The sequence below is a fragment of the Caretta caretta genome, chromosome 22, assembly GCF_965140235.1.
Source record: "Caretta caretta isolate rCarCar2 chromosome 22, rCarCar1.hap1, whole genome shotgun sequence".
NCBI classification, from domain to species: Eukaryota; Metazoa; Chordata; order Testudines; family Cheloniidae; genus Caretta; species Caretta caretta.
The window spans coordinates 12,445,647-12,461,793 of NC_134227.1; the positions used below are offsets into that span (position 1 = coordinate 12,445,647).

The following is a 16,147-nucleotide window of genomic DNA, read 5'->3' on the forward strand; positions in this document are numbered from 1 at the left end:
CCCGACGCCCCGGGGATGGGAGCCGAGACCCCGTGCTGGGGGCAGGGATTCGCCGGGGCAGCGTGAGAGTCCGGACTGTTGGCGGGAGGAGCCGGCTGGTGAAGCCCGACGCGCCGCTCCCCCCCTCCCCACCGCACCTCGGGGCTCCCTTCCTCCTCCCCCTCCCGCGCCCCAGGATCGCCGGGGGCTCCCTGCGGATGCTCGGCGCTCTGCGGCTGGATTGCCAGGGGCTCTGCTAATCTCCGAGGAGCTCCGTGTCTGCCCCGCGCTCCCACCCTGTTTGCTTCTTCCCCTCACCCCTCCGCCCCGCTCCCCCGTTTCTCCTCGCCGGGGGTGTTTCTGGCCTTTTGGAAAGTCCCTGCTGCCCAGGATGGGGGTCGGCGGGGGCTTAGTCGTGCCCTGGAGGTGCCTCGTCGTCCTCTGTCTCAGGCTGCTCTTCCTTGTGCCCGCAGGAGTGCCCGTGCGCAGCGGGGATGCCACCTTCCCCAAAGCTATGGACAACGTGACCGTCAGGCAAGGGGAGAGCGCCACCCTCAGGTAGGAGCAGATGTTTTTTTCTCTGGGTATCTACAGGGGTCTTGCTCTGTGGGCGCCCCGGCCCCAGGTGCATGCCAGGAGGGGCCGCGTAGGAGTGGACGCACCCGGCTGAGCCAGGGGCTTTCGATGCCACATTGCCACGGGGGGCGGATGCTGCTTAGCCCAGCCATGTCCTGAGTGGGGCAGGATAAAACCCCCGAGTCGGGGAAGAAAACGTGACGCTGAGTCTGGGGCTCCTGCATTCGGGGCAAGTGGGCTGGTACTGGGGCAGGCAGGGGGGATGGTTTGCTGTTGGTTCAGAGAGCGCCACGGTGTCTGCAAAGGAATGAAGAGGGAAAACTCTGTCCTCCCCCCCCTTGGTACTGGAATGCAGATGCCAGGCAGTGAAGCTGGCAGTGAGATCTGGATGCCAGGCAGGGAGTTACGATTAACTGACACCCCAGTTCCCTTCTTTCAAGTTACTGAAAGGGAAGGGGAGTGGGAATTAGTCTTTACACCTCTGTGTCGGTATCTGCTTGGATTGCCAGCGTGATGTTTAAGGCTCTGGCACCTCTGGCAATGCAGGGGCTGTGGCCTGGTCACTTTGTAGAACATGTGGGCTTATGTGTTGCCCGTATTTTGGGATCAGGAGAGAGCTGGTCCTCTGAGGCTGGTGTTCCTGTTAAAGATGCCTCCGTGCATGTCCAATGAACATGAGCTGGGATTGTGTGTTTGCAAAGTATAAATGGTCCCTGAAGTTTCTGAGTCCCCAGTTTGGTTTGTAGGCATCCGCAGGCGTGTGGGGAGAGCCAGAAGTGGTCCCTTCTTGGCACAAGAAGGGCAGAGCGATGAGCAGCCATAAAGTGTCAATGATGGGAGGGGTGTCAGTTTGGTGCCAGGCATGGCGGGTGCAAATGCCAGTGTGCCTCGCCTGCAGAACTGCTCATTAAAATCCCATTGTGTGCACGCTCCGGCATGGGGGGTTCCACTCCCTGCAGGCATTAACTCTTCAGAGCGTTTCTTTCCTGCTCTGTTAGCCATGCTAGGGGGCTGTTTAAAGGGAAGAGATGAGCTTTATTCAAGGGATGCAGAGGCTGAGGATGCTGCCAAACACCTAATGTCTCAGATCGCAATCAATGCAATATCTGGGATGTCCTTTACCCAGACACCCATTCCTCCTCTGGCAGCAGACAGACATGCTCATCTAATAGGTCTGTCTCCGATGATGAGGATCTTTGTGTTGTTTTTTTTTTCTTTTCTTTAAATTATTGGTTTTAATTGCAAGCTTCACAACTGGTGATTAAAACTCTCTGGTGCTCAGGAGCGACTTTTTAGTGGTCGCGTGTTGCACTGGTGATACATGACCGCCTGCGGGGTGTGTCAGGCAAAATCTAAGCTCTCCTACTTCTCTGCGTCAGTGAGTGGAGCAGTGTCAAGGGTGGGCAAAAAGTGGGGCTGGCTCCAGGGCGGAGGCCATGGAATGCTGGTGGAGTGTCTCTCTTGAAGTGGTGCAGGGGAAAGAAATGAAATTAGGGCCATGTACTGCCCCTGGAAACATAAGCACAATGCCCATGTAGGGACTACACCTCACAGGTTCCACTAATTTGTCTTCTCCAGCTGTGTTGCTGTCAATTCCCTCCTAGCCTGCGCTGGGTTGCTCGCTGCAGGATTCCTGGGTTTTGAGGATCCCAGCAGCAGAAGAGAAGGATGGTTGTCCCTCGGATCTGATCCGCATTAGCCTGGCTGTGTGTGAGGGTGCCCAGTAATGGAAAAACAGGGGCTGACTCAGGACAGGGCTCAGCCTGCTGAGCTCTTTTGGGAGAAGCTTGCCCATGACCTGTCCTGACTCCCATCATAAGCAGCACTGCCCAGTGTTCAGAGGCTAGTCCTTCGTTCGTGACCAGAATGCATGCAAAAGGCACAGGAATGTGGGTGACAAGCACAGGGGCTGACAAGGGCATGTGGGCACCAGGCAGCAAAGGTGACAATGGGATACGGATCAGGGGGCTGGCATTGACTGACACCCCAATTCCCTCCCTCCCCACCCCCACCCTCACCCCCAAGTTACTCAAAGGGAAGGAGAATGTGAATTGGTCTTTATGTCTCTGTGTCAGGTCTGACAAGAGTCACAGCGGGTGGGGGGCTCTGGCAATGCTGGGGGTGTATCCCGGTCACTTTGTTCTAATGTGAATCTGGGCACTCCGCACGTGTGTGAGGATGGGTAGAGGCGAACTTCACTGCGAGTGGTCCTGTGGCATCAGCCTAGAACAAAGGATCAATAGGGTGAGTCAGCAGCTGGGACATTTCCCGTTTTATGAATGAGGCCTGTAGGAAAGAGTGAAAGATCCTGCACATACGTGGGCTGCAACAAAGCCACAGGGAAGGTGGGTTCAGTTGAGCAGGCAGCAGCCGTGGGATTGAATGCATTCAGCCAGCACTCCAGGACAGCAGTGTGCTTTGCTGAGTTAGACACTAGAGCCCATCCAGCACAGGAGCTGAATGAGAGACGCTGGGAACAGACGACCACAGACACAAACGCTCGGGCACCAACGTGTGTGAAGAGATGCACATTTACACTTTGCACGCATTCTCAAGGACATACGAACCATGTGAGCGTAATACCCTTCTAGTGGCCATTGCACATAAAGAATAACTGCCTACTAATGTATCATCTCGTGGAGTTAGTCCTTTTGCTCAAGTGGCAGAGGACTGTGTTTTTGGCTGGTTCTGGGTTCTACCCTTGCTGATGACCCATGATGAGAATCATCATTCAAGCATTCATACTCTTGGTTACACACACCACGTGTACGCTCACAGATGCCCATGGCCACACATGTGCTTACAGACATGCAAAGCATGCCTGTGCCCTACACCCATATGCCTGAGCATGTGCACCGTGCTCACCTGTGACTTCACACGTGTGCTCCTGTGAGCATGCCGGGGCAGTCACAGACACTTGTGGGCACACCCGCTTTGAGCTGTGCAGTGGTTACAGGCTGGTGGGAAAAAGTGCAGGAAAATAACGATTTCCAAGATAGGAAAGCAAAGAAGCATGAGTGTCTCTTGCACTCTCTCCTCAGCCTCCTGGTCCGAAGCCTGATGGCAGAGGCTGGCTCCATGTGTAATTATTGATCTGTTGTTTGAGTTAACTTGTTCTGAATAGTAATGCTCTTCAGAGAAGCTTGTGCTGATCTGGGTGAGGCCACTGTCCTTCCCCATCCCCACCAATGGGTTTCTCCTCTGACCCTGTAACTGGGCAATGCCTCCTCAACTCCTGGCAGCATGGAAGTTAATGGAAGAAAAGGCTTCATTGTTTCCAGCTGATTTCCATTTGAGCTTGGAAAGCAGCAAACTGCAGCAAAGGAGTCCAAAGGAAGCAGGAGGCTCTGGAGTTTTGTTCTTGTCCTTTCACAACCAGCAAAGGAAACACAAGTTTAATAACTTAGCTGCCAAAGAAGCAGATTCCCTGGGGCACTATGAAAGTCCTGGATCCACTCCCTCCACCCAACTTCTGTCGTGTTAGCCAATGATGCTGTTTTAAACTCTGTCCAAGCTGTCCCTGAGAATGAAGTTAATTCAGCGCTTGTGAAAGGCGCCAGATTGACAGCCCTGAGAAGACTGAAGGCCACTCTTTGTCCACAGTGCTGTTACAGCCTGGGCAGTGACCGAGGAAACGCCTCACGCCGCCCCATGCCAACATGCTTCAATCCTGGCATAGAACGATCTCTACCACCCGGTTAAGGAAGGGTCCACTCCTCATGGCCTATTCAGTCCTTGACCTCTCTGCACAGGGGACGAGCTAATGTCTGTTACAGGGTTGTTTAAGGACAGGCACACCTGTCAAGGAGCGACCAGACTGAGTATCCACCAATTGATCAGATCAATGCCAAAGATCATTTTTATTAGATCTGGGTCCTTGACCTGGCTGTCATGACCCTACTGGGGATCATGCATGGGTGTCGGGGGGTCACAACCACCCTGTCCTCCCTGTATTGCTAAATAGGAAAGGGGTCCTGGCTAGATAAAAGGACCTGCTAGGATGGGGTCCCAGATGGAAGAGGCTGAGAACCACTGCATTAGACGGTTCTGAATTATGGGCATTACCTCAAAGGACTGACTCAAATTGGTGGCCTAGATATGAAATGTGTCATTGCCTATTCTGGTCCCCAGTGTGTGTCCCCGCCCAGCTCCAGCACAAGTTGAGGGGGGAGCACAGGGTTTATCTGTACTATAAGACTATTTCCAGGTCCAGTTTCACCCCACCCTGAAGATATTATCTCATACGTGGTGCTGTGAACATTATTCAGTGTTAATGATGGGCCAGGAGGTCCACATCACAGACAAACTAACCTGAGCCTTCACGCGAAACTTGAACCAAGCCCAATCTTTTTGGGGAGTTTTGAAAAAAAGTTTGGTAAATGTTTAAAAAAACAGCAACAACAAAAGCCTTGATTCTAATCCTACCCGAGCTGGTATAAATCAGTTAGTAGCTTTGCTGGACTCAACGGAGCTACCCTACTGTAAAGCTGACGTGCGATGAGAATTGTTTAGATTTCCAGTAGTAAAGGACTCCTGCCACATCATTAATAAATTAACCTCCCAGCAGCATTAGAACAGTCGCTTCCACAAGAAGTCAGCCACCTACAGAAACTCCTTTTAACCTCTTCATTGTAATGGGAAGATTTAGGCCTGTCGTCTTCCTTTCCATTGTCCTCTACGCTTCCCATTTCTAGCTGGACAAGAAGCACTGATATACCATGAATGACACTCCTCTTATCATGTTTCCAGCATGACTGGAATCAGGAAGTGCCTGATGCTGCATGAAAAAAGTCTGCAAGTGGGTGCATTGCCCCGTATCCCGCTGCTTTGTTGCTATAGGGTACGTCTACTCTGCAGCCGGGAGCATGCCTGAACCCCTGGATATGTACTTGGGCAGCTAGCCTGAGCCAGGATCTGTGCTCTCCCCAGCTATGCTGCTATTTTAGCATGCTAGCTCAAGCAGAGCTAGCTTGCCTGTCTCCCTGAGCTGGGAAGCATGCTCCCGGCTGCAATGTACATGTACCTGCAGAGAATATCCATCCTGGCAATTTCACTCCACACTTTAAGCCTTGATCCTGGAATTGCATCAGCATCTAATGACATTTGCACCCATACAGCATCACACTGAAGTCAAGTAGGCCACGGGCCCATGTGGCTCCAATTTCAAGGTTGGGGTAATTTTTTTGCAGGAGTTTTGTACATTTTTTTGCCTGGTTTTGCTGGATGTGGAGTTGAACCCCCTACTTTTTTGCTTTTGAATTGAATAACCCAAAATGACCATGCTGAACACAACGGGCTTTTGCCTGGGTTTGGTTCATAGCCACAGAGTTTCCTGTGGTCTCCACTAAGGCTCTGCAAAACTGCAGCACGGTTTTTCAATGAACCCTTTTGCAACATTTTTCAGGGCTATATTTTGCATATTCCTTTCACCCTATGTTGCACCCCTGGAATAATATTGGGGAAGTGGCAACATGACTCCAATACAAAACAAGCCTGTTTTCACCTGGACTCATAGAGACTACTATGAAACTTCCCAGTTCCTAAGCGAAAAAAGAACCTGGCTCAGAAATAGGCCTGTTTTCTCTGAAAATGGTCCCAGTTGAATATTTCCCACAAACGGACTGATTTCTGATTTGCAACCAATTGGGGGCAGTGCTTAGATTTCGAGCCTTTCACATGTCTGTTCATATTTCACCCAAATCGAGCTTTCACCTAGAACTGAAAAGAGGCTGAAATTCCCTCAAAATGTGTGCTTGGTTCTCTGAAAATCTTGCAAATCTTCTAGCTCAAGTTTTGGGGTTTGTTCTGAACTTTTCCTCTGGTCCACAGCTGAGAATGCGGCTTGTGGGTTTTTTCCCCTGCTCCCACTAGTGGAAACACAAGGCAAAATTCAGCCCAAGCGACGTGTGCCTTTGGTTCACTCTGGGGAAGCCGCACCCACTTACACCAGGGCTCAGCTTTGCTCTGTTGTTGCTTGTCTCTTTCGGATAATTGAGCACATTAATGAATACTGGAATCTCACCCTCTTCTGTGCCAAGCACAGCCCCGGATTCCGGCCCGGTCGCAGGCTGCCAGGGTTGAGTGACGGGAAATCTCTCCTGCGGTTTTTGGTCTGCTGCCAGTGGTTTGTAATCAATGAGCTGAGAGAGTCCCTGCCAGGATGCAGGGGACAGAAAAGCTTCTCCCCAGCTGTCACTCTGAAGGACCCTGGGCAGCGATCTCTTAGGACAATCTGAGCACTGGGCCTCACGCTCCCCCCCAGCAGGATGTCCACTGCTGGAAGGACTGGTGCTCTTTTGAAAAGAAGCTGGAGCGGGGCCGAGGGCAGCAGGGTCAGGTGGAAGTGGATGGGCAGTGCCGGGCATTCAGCAGATGGGACAGTGCAGGTGGTGAGTGGAGCTCAGCGGGTGAAATGGGGCAGCGGGCAGAGCTAGACTGGTGAAGGGGCAGCCACCATCCCCGTGCAGGTGGAGGGCAGCTGTTGGACGCGTGGCAGCAGTGAGGAATGGCACCGTCAATCGCATGGCTTCGTACTCTGCAGGCTGCATACAATACGCCATGTGTTCCTTGACCTCAGTCCCTCCCTGAAGGGATGCTGCAGTAGTCCATGTGAGGACTTTTTCACACCTCTCCTTCATGCCAGTGCAGTTGGAGTCAGTCTGAGTCTCTTACCATTCACCCCGGCTCGCTCCTGGCATGCGTGTACAACCACCGAACTCCCGGTTAGTGGATCAGTACTCGTGTTCCTCTCCAGGGCTCAGGCCCCCAGCATGCTGTTCCCATGAAATATTCATCCCGTTCTGATGTCCCGAATGTTCACCACCTGGTATTTGTTTTCCCCTTCTGCAATTGTTCAGTTCGGAGCTTCATCCGGTAAACTCCTACCTGCTTGCTCAGGGATGGGTTCTGTGGGGGCATGGTCTGGGCTTTCTGCTTCTGACTTCCAAAGCAGAGGAGCAGTCACCCTGATTCTGCCACTCCCTCAGTGGTAAAAGAGCCCACAGCTGTGGGGGCAGCCTGGACAACACTGTGGGTGTGCACGGCTGGGATAGAATTAAGCCACTGACTCATTTGATGGCATCATGAGCAACTTCTTCTGGCCCCTTTAGTGCCCCATGCACTCTGCCTTGATCCCCCCCTGCTCCACATGGGTCACGGGAACCTCATTTTGGGTCATAAGAGTTTCTTGTATTTCCCTTCCAGGCCCAATCCCTTTAAAGATTTGTGGTCTCTGGAAGGGAGAGGCTGGCAAACCCACAATTAAATAGATTTTGTGCTAAGGCTTGTTGCATAAAGGTATATGTGTGTATGAGCCACAGAACACATTTTCACCCATATCCACCCTCCCTCCAAGCTCCACCTGCACCATGAAAATCATTGTGAATTATAGGGGGGAGCACTGGGAGTCAGAACTCCTGGGTTCCATCCCTGGCTCTGCCTCACTGTTCAGCAAGTCACGTCGCCTTTTGCCCGTAAAATCGGGTGCCTTGCAGCGCACTTTAAGCTCCTCACTCGAAAGGGGCTGTGGAAACATGGAGCATTATTACCAGTGTGTATTGTTCATGGGAAGCTTGTTTGGAGCCTCCAAGTCAATTGCTTTGCTCACGGTGGCATGTTTTTGTAAGGGGAGTTTATTGCTAAAGTGACATGTTAGTACATCTCGGTGACAGGAGAGAGGTGGCTGAGATAGAACCAGGTTTAAGTGAAACCAGTTGTGATATGCTTGGATTTTTAAGTGTCCTTTCCATCTAAGAGGAGCCCAGCCAGGGGAAGGTTTCCCTTGATATTTTTTTTCTGATAGACTGGTGCCTGTCGATCATCATGTGCTCTGGTCCTGTCTGAAGGAGTGTCCCGGGTGTGATTGCAGCTCATGGAGGTCCCGGGGCAGCGAAGCCATGGCAATGTGGAGTTCCAGGTGGGTTTGTACAGCCTGTGCTTCACTGCTTCTGTACCCGAGCTAGCTAAATTAAAGCTATAGGAGCTGCAATCAAACTCCATGCTTGCAATGTAGACACACCCAGAACCTCTGGTCTTATGGGTCAAGCATATAGTCCTGCACCTATCAGCTCTCTGGGTTAGAAGCTCCCTGTTTGTCTTGATAAGCGTTAGTTTAACACATTCTTATCCCTCTCCATCTGAGGTGGGTAGGACACAACTCTAGAATGTTTTCACCTCCCATACCAAATATTTCACATATCCATAAAAAGTACTGAAGCCAGCTTTGGAGAGTGTGTTGTTCGGCCAGTTCTATAAAGGCACAAGCAGCTCGTTGGATCAGGGATGGGGTCTTGCTATGTGCCTGCATCTTGTGAGTGCTGCTGGAATGCTAACAGCAGCAGCCATGCTAGGAAGGGGTGAGTTACTCCAATGATCACTTAAATGAGACAAAGGAAAACTTACTCCCTGTGCTACCAGGGGTCATGAACCCTGACAGGGGAGCTGTGATCTCATGGATTGGGGGTAGATTAACTCGCTGTACATTTAAATAGCTAACTGTTTTCTATGGCCACTCAAGGCATCCCTAAACGTGGTGGCTGTGAGCGCTGGAGGTGTGGTGTTGAAAATGCTGGGCTGGGACTCAGGAGATCTAGGTGCAATTCCCCGACTCCCTGTAAGAATTTGGGCAACTCACTTAATCTCTCTGCGCTTTGTGTCCCCATCTGTATAATGGGGGATAATACTTCCTTACTCCCGTCCCTTCTCTTGTCTATTTTGATTATAATCTCTTTGCGGCAGGGACTGCATCTGGCTGTTTCCCATGTGGCAAAATAGCCCCCGGGAATCATTGCCAGATGGCGTAGATTAGAGCAGTGTTAAATTAGCTTTAATTTGCATGGGGGGACCAGTCTGGCACTTCTGAACCTAGGATCAGGGAAGTGCAAGGGCAGCTTAAAGTCCTTCCCTCCCAGACATGTCCTGAAGTGCTCCTCAGCTGGTCCAAAGATCTTCTCCTCTTGTCTTCCTCACTCCCCTATCAGCTTTGTGCCTTCTTTCTCAATGCCGACCATCTCCCATTCCTACATGGCAAGCAGGCCCTTGTGCCTCCACCTTCAAATCAGTCTCCAAAGTCAACCATTTCTGCGGCATGCTCCTGTTAGAATTGTTGATGGGCCCAAGCCCAAGCGAACACCTGAAATTGCGCTACTTGCTGTCCGAGCCCACCTTTGGCAAATGTCTCCCGCCTGTACAGGCCTGAATGTCCTGAAGCTGGGGTCTGAAGGACGAAGGCCCGGTTAGCTTGCCTCCATCTTTAACTGGAATCCTTACCCAACGCCTCATCCTCATATTGTCTTGTTAGGCATTGCCAAAGCCCTTTGTTGCAATGCACCTGTTTGTTGTTTGGCACAGCTTCCTTACTGTATCGTGCCATGTGGATTTACTGTGGCATATACGTGTTAACTAATACATATTGGGGACCGGTTCTTCAGATGGAATAAATCAGTGTCACTCTATGGACTTCAGTGGATCTGTGCCAATGAACTCCAGCTAAGAGTTTTCATCTTCCTGTATCTGAGCTGTCCTTCCCTCTTCTCCCCCCTCAAACGAACAAACAAACAAAAAACCTTGGCAGTTTTGTGCATTTCCATTATTTTGTTTGGGCAGCCTGGCCCCAAAAAAGGGGATGAATCAACCTCTAATCGTATCGATGGGTAAACAAATAAAAAGAATTGTAATGAAAATACACAGTCAACCCGGGGGTGGGGGGGTGGGAATGCTGTCTCATCAATGCAATAGAGACAAAGGGCCCCATCAAAGACTCATTAAAGTCTATGGGAGTTGATTTCTTATCCTTAGTGGACTTTGGATCAGGCCGGAAGAAAAAATTTGGGTATGCTGGAATGTTCAAACTGTCAATAAGTTGTGAGTGGGCTAGCAAGGCAGAGAGCCTTTCGAGACACAGCTTTGCATCTGTGGTCACATTGCATCTGTGCAAAATGCTGCCATGCTGATCCGGTTACGTTTTACAAAGCAGTGGAGGATTAGCCCCAGAATATCCTTACATAAAATGTCCTGAGAATCAGGCTAACCCTCCCCTCCATGTGCTGCGGTATCCGTTATAATGCTGAACCATGTCCAAATTATTAGTCTATTAAAAATCTCGCTTTTGACTACATGGAAGCTTCAGCCTGCAACGAGTGGTGTGTGTCCCTACCAAGAAGCAGCCATAGAGGAAAGGAGTTTATGTGCATAGTTAGAGAGGCGGATGATTTCAGGATCAGTGTGTCAGGCTAACTTTGCAGCTGACGGGGGGAAAAATATTGGTGGAGCGATTGAGACAAGGTGGTGAAGTGCTGCGATGCCACCCGACGGCGGTGACCACTGTGTGTGGCGGGCGGATGTAACAAGAAAGGGCACAGATTGTTGAATCGGAGACAAGGGAGCTCAGCTCTGCATGTCAATGAGGATAGAGGAAGTCAAGAATCAAACTACCTTCCAACACAAGCAGCTGGTGAAATATCACAGGTTTTTCCCAGAGATGGAAGATTTTGACTGACTCTGAGCCTGCAACCATAAATGGCTCTGACACCTGCGTCTGCTTTATCAGACACACGCAGAGCCCCGGAGACCATCCAAACATTCATTAGTTCAGGTTTTAAAGTCTGTTTTTTTTTGTTTTTTTTTTGTGGTGGGTTCATTATTTCTCAGCTTCGCTTTCTCCATGCAGCAGAGTTATTCAGGCTCCTGTTTTCTGGGCACCTCTAATGAGAAGCATTGTGCAGAGCAGGCCGGCAAGCCTAATTCTCAGAGGTGAGGAAGAACATGTAAAATTGTATAAATAACAGCCGTGGGGCAGAGTCACAGAATTCAGATCCAGGTTTTGAATCACCCCAAAGATCAAGGTTGTTTGGACCCATCATTGAGATAGGGGCTAGTCTTTAAATTTTTATACAGATCTAGGCTATAATCCTGAACCATTCACAACTTGGGGTATTGGATCTAGGGCTTTGGTTTAAGCCAATCTCTAATAAATAACATTTCTGCAGTCCTTATGAAACCCCTATTGAGTTCAAAGGAAGCAGGGTCTGAGTAAAGACCACAGGTGGGATTTTCAGATGAATCTATGGGAGTTAGGCACTCGACTTGCAATAAAATTTAATGGGACCTGTGCGCCTGCTTCCCATAGGCACATTTGAAAATCCCAGACTACAGGGTTTGGCCTTTGGTTACTATATGGTGTGTGCTATGTACCCAGCTTTGTATTTCCTTATTTCTGAAGATTGGGCTTTTTCTGGAAAATCAGCTGTTTTCCCTAGGTCCCTGTTAATAAAAGAATTACAGCTGGTCAGAGAAATTCCAGTGAAATGTTGTTTGTTTTTCATCAGAATTTGCTGATTCCTCACAATGGAAACGTTCCACAGCAATGGCTTGACTTTGCCAAATTTCCAACATAACCCTGACTTCCAGCAGATTTACATTGGAAAGCTGTCTTGTTTCCTGCCAGTTTGCTTACCTGCCTCCTCATCAGCCTGTCTGGTGGGTGGATAGGGAGCTGAGACTCTGGAAGTCCTGGTGCAGGGCTGGCTTTTAGGCCATGACTCCTTCACAGCCTGGGCTTCCTGTGCCCATGGCTCCGTCCCCTTCTGTGGAGAATTTTGAAAGGTTTGGGTTTTGATCCAAATTGGAATGAAGTATCAAAATTCTCTGTGGAAGGAATGACCTTTCTCCACCCACCTCTAGAACATTTGGCTGTTCCCATAAACTCTCCAATGAGCAGCCGGAAAGCTTTTCTGGAAAGTGTGGAGAAGAAGAGTCTACTCCCAGGTCCAGCTGCGGAATGGGAAAAGAGGAGCTTGGATGGGTGAAAAGGTTCAGCACTGGAGCTGGCTGGAAATATTTTTTCAGTCAGAAAATGCTGATTTAGTGAAAAGGAAACTGATTGATTTTGACAAGTTCATTTAGAAAGAAAAATTGTGGGGGGGAAGTATTTTGATCTTTTCAGAATGGAACATCTCCATTTTTCATCACAAGATTACTTTTGATTTCAGGTTTTGAAAAGTTTATATTATATAAAAGAAGTTGAAATCCAAACAAAAGGTTTGGATTTTATCAAAATGTTTTGAGCCCAAACAGTACTTTTTTCCGGAATGTCATTTTTCCGAAACGTTGAAATGTTTTGTTTTCATTCCATTTAAGAACAGAAGGAATTTGGAAATTTTAGAATTTCCCATGAATCAAAAAATCCAGTTCCCACCCAGCTCTAGTCTGCATTACATCTGCTCTAGGAATTGTTTGGGGTCAAGTTCTTGGGCAGGTGTTATGCAGGAGGTCAGACAAGTGGAGTACAATGGTCCTTTCTAGCCTTAGAATCTGGGTCACCTTCTTCCACTCAGAACAAACTTCACACTAAGTGTCAATTTCTGCAAATCCTAGGCTGGCTAAGATCCATTGCAACCCAATTGGCTTTAGAAAAGTTGCAGGGGGTGTATGTCAGTGTGGAATACTGTGCATGATGTTCTGTTTAGGAAGGCACCATAGACTGGGGGGAATCCAAAATGCATGTGGGTTGTGTATGTGTAAGAGAGATGAGACCTGGTCTCTCTGATGCTGGCATTTTGTCCTAAGAGCTTCAACTGCCTGTTGACTCATGTATGGCTCTTCTAAGGTCCAAGAGGTTTAAGCATACGTTTTCTGTCTCCAGATGCTCCTATTCCGTGATGCTATGTGCAGTGTTTAACCCTGGATAGATGGATCTTATTTTGGGTTTCCTATAGTTGTACTCTATAATGAGAATGACCTGATTTGCCGCAGTTCTGGAAGGACTGCTTCCACTGAGACAGGGCTGGGGAAATCCTGTCTTCATGTTCATTCAGTCCTGGCCTACACACACACACACACACAATTTATAACTGCAGGCTTGCCCATCTTTATGGATTCCTGGAGAATTTCTCCCATTTGCTCAGAATCCAGGAGTTTTCCCACTTGCACGTCTCACCTCTGACTCCTAAAGATCTTTGCTTTTCCTTGCCTCATGGAGAACAGTGTCAGCAATTTCTTAAGGGGCTTAAGTTATGAGCACGCAGACTTTGGGAGAGATGGAGTGAGAGATGGAGCCTTTCAAGTCTGCAAGTGGTAACGTACAGCTCTTCTGTGGCATGCTTGGTGACCTCACTCCATTTTCCACATCACGAGTCGCCCAGCCGCAGATAGTCCTGGCCTGTGGTTGAGGCCTGAATGCACCACCTCTCACTCAAGAAGTGGTCCTCTCAGTAAAACGCTGAGCAATGATGGCCAGCTTTAATGTAGGAGAATCTTATCCCATCTGTACATGTGCTGCATGTTTCCTTTGGATTCAGGCCCCAGGGCTGTCAATCACCAGACCTAATTTCATTCTGCAAATGATGAGCCAAGTCCATCCAGCTGTCACCGTCATACCTGCGCTCTTGTGAAGTCAAAGTTCATTGGGTAGCATCGGGCCCTCGGCAGGTTTAGGTGGGAACAGAAAGGTGTGATGCAGCATATGAGCGGCAGGCAGCTTGTAATGAACACCATGGTGATGCCACTATTAATTTAAGCATATTCCTTCGCGCTCTGAATGAGTGGCATAGCTCAGTGCCTTCAGCTGGAGTAGTCCCATGGCATGCAAGAGACAGAAATTGGTGGAAAGGGGGAACAAAACGCTCTGATCTATGAAGAGGAACTGGTGCTGCTGAGTGAGCAAGATGGGGAAATGTCAGTTCTTCCTCTCAGCTTTCCCCTTGCAGCGCCAACTGTCAGTAATTTAACTAACGTTTTGTAAATAACTGTGGCATTCGGACAGCTGTCACTGCGCCTGTTATAAACACTCCTTTTGTCACTAAAAGCTGGCATTGCCACTCCGTGTCCCCTGAAAATGCAGCCAGCACTGCCAGTTGGCTCCTGGATCCAGGTCTGTCAGGGAAACACATGAAGACCAGTGACTGCGGGATCTGGATTTCACATGAAAGGAGCATAATCATTTAAAAACCAGAAAATCCATTTGTGTGTGAATGTGGCACTGGCAGGTTGGCAGTCCTGGAGACCAGAATCCTCTCCTTTCAGCCACCGGGGAGGTACAGCGTGGGCAGTGTAGAGTCCAGGTTCTCTGCAGTACCACCAGTATCAATGAGACCTGACCTGGAAGGATCACATCCAGGGAGGAGATGGGGAGGTCGGTCAGTCATTGGCCTCTCTGCTCATCCTCACAACAAAGGGGCAGTTAGTTCCACCTGTGGTGGATGCTTTTCCACTGGGAACTGGACTCTCTTCACGTGAGGCCATTGTGCATGCATCAAATGACACCATCATTTAGGTTGTGGCAGATCAGGGACTGTGTTTGATGAGGTGACCTATGGATGGCAGGTCCTCCCAAGTCCTTTACCCATGCCCTGCTCCATGCAGTCCCCCTAGCAGGACAGTCCTTAAAACCCCAAGACAGTGCAGACCTTCATTCCCTTATAGCAATGGGCACCTATGTCAACTCACCTGACCTGTGATAGGACACTACTCCCTTTCCTTCCTACCCATATCCCCCCGTCAGCAATCCTCAGTAGCTAACTATTCGGAGAACAAACTACCCCACCAACACATTCGTCCTCTGGCTGTGATGTCCTGGTGGTGGGGGAATGTCCCATTTAGGTCATTGTGTGTAACTTCTTGGCCTCACTGTGCCACGCTAATGGGTGATCCAGATCTCAATCTGATCGCTTGTAAAATTCATCTTTTTGTAAGTGGCTGGATATTACAATAGCTTTGCCTTTGAGAGCAGTGGATTTATGCTGTGGAGTCACCCACACGGAATATACAGGTGGAAAAGGTAGAGTGCTGCGGAATTGCCAGATTAGGTTTTCCTACCAGGTCCATGGTACTACAAAAATCAAGCAACTCCTTCCCCTCTCTCTTTTTCCCTAGAAGGGAAAGTCAGATTATTTCTATTGGTGGTCTTGCCTCCGGATCCTGCAAGGTTCTGAGCACCCTCCAGGCCTCCTGGAGATCCATGCAAGCCAAGGACCTTTCTATAGGCACTCAGCACGCTTGTAGGCTCAATCCTCTCAGGCTCTGCAGCCTGTCAGAGACCACCTCTGTCCCACAACCTCGTGCTCCATCTCGGAGGAAGCTGTCCTGACTGCCCCCGAAAGGGCATCTCCGCTTTCATTTGCCCTCCGTCAGCTTTAAGCTCAGCATGGTTACCATAGACAAATATATTCCCGTTTCTGCAATTGGCAGCTTCGTACTGAGGAAAGTCTCGCCAAATTAGGCCAGCAAATAGGCCAAGAAACCCTTCAAAACACTGATAATCAAAAGCTAAGCTCTGTAATGCTCTTGCTCCCTCCCGTACGCCGCTCTGCAGCGTTGTGGAAACAGCACTATAGTTATGGGCAAAGAGACACTTTTATTCTCAGCCTGGGTCGCTGGGATTTTTATAGCTAGTGCTGCAGATGACTCCGCATTTTTGGTTTGAAGGCAGTTTCATGGGAAGGGTCAGGCCTAAGTCACAACCTGAATTCCTCCGACACTCAGTGTGTGTGTGTGTGGGGAGGTGCTATATTCCATGTCCTGTGTCAGCCAGTTCTAGAGAGATGCCCAAACTGTGAAGTTTGGATCAGTATCTGGGTCGAAACTTCTCCCGTGTTCG

General features: G+C 49.5%; 1 protein-coding gene across 17 annotated transcripts in view; it reads left to right on the forward strand.

Moving 5' to 3' along the window:
- Positions 1–16,147, forward strand: part of NTM (neurotrimin) — a 676,763-nt gene that overhangs the window by 396,767 nt on the left and 263,849 nt on the right. For 12 of the 17 annotated variants that reach the window (XR_007353529.2, XM_048827378.2, XM_048827373.2 and 9 more), the window contains one exon: positions 453–537. Coding sequence is in view for 15 of the 17 variants with exons in the window: in XM_048827378.2 (XP_048683335.1) it covers positions 453–537 (85 nt within the window). In the remaining 2 variants the exon portion in view is untranslated. The other 5 variants (XM_048827377.2, XM_048827381.2, XM_048827382.2 and 2 more) reach the window with 3 other exon arrangements.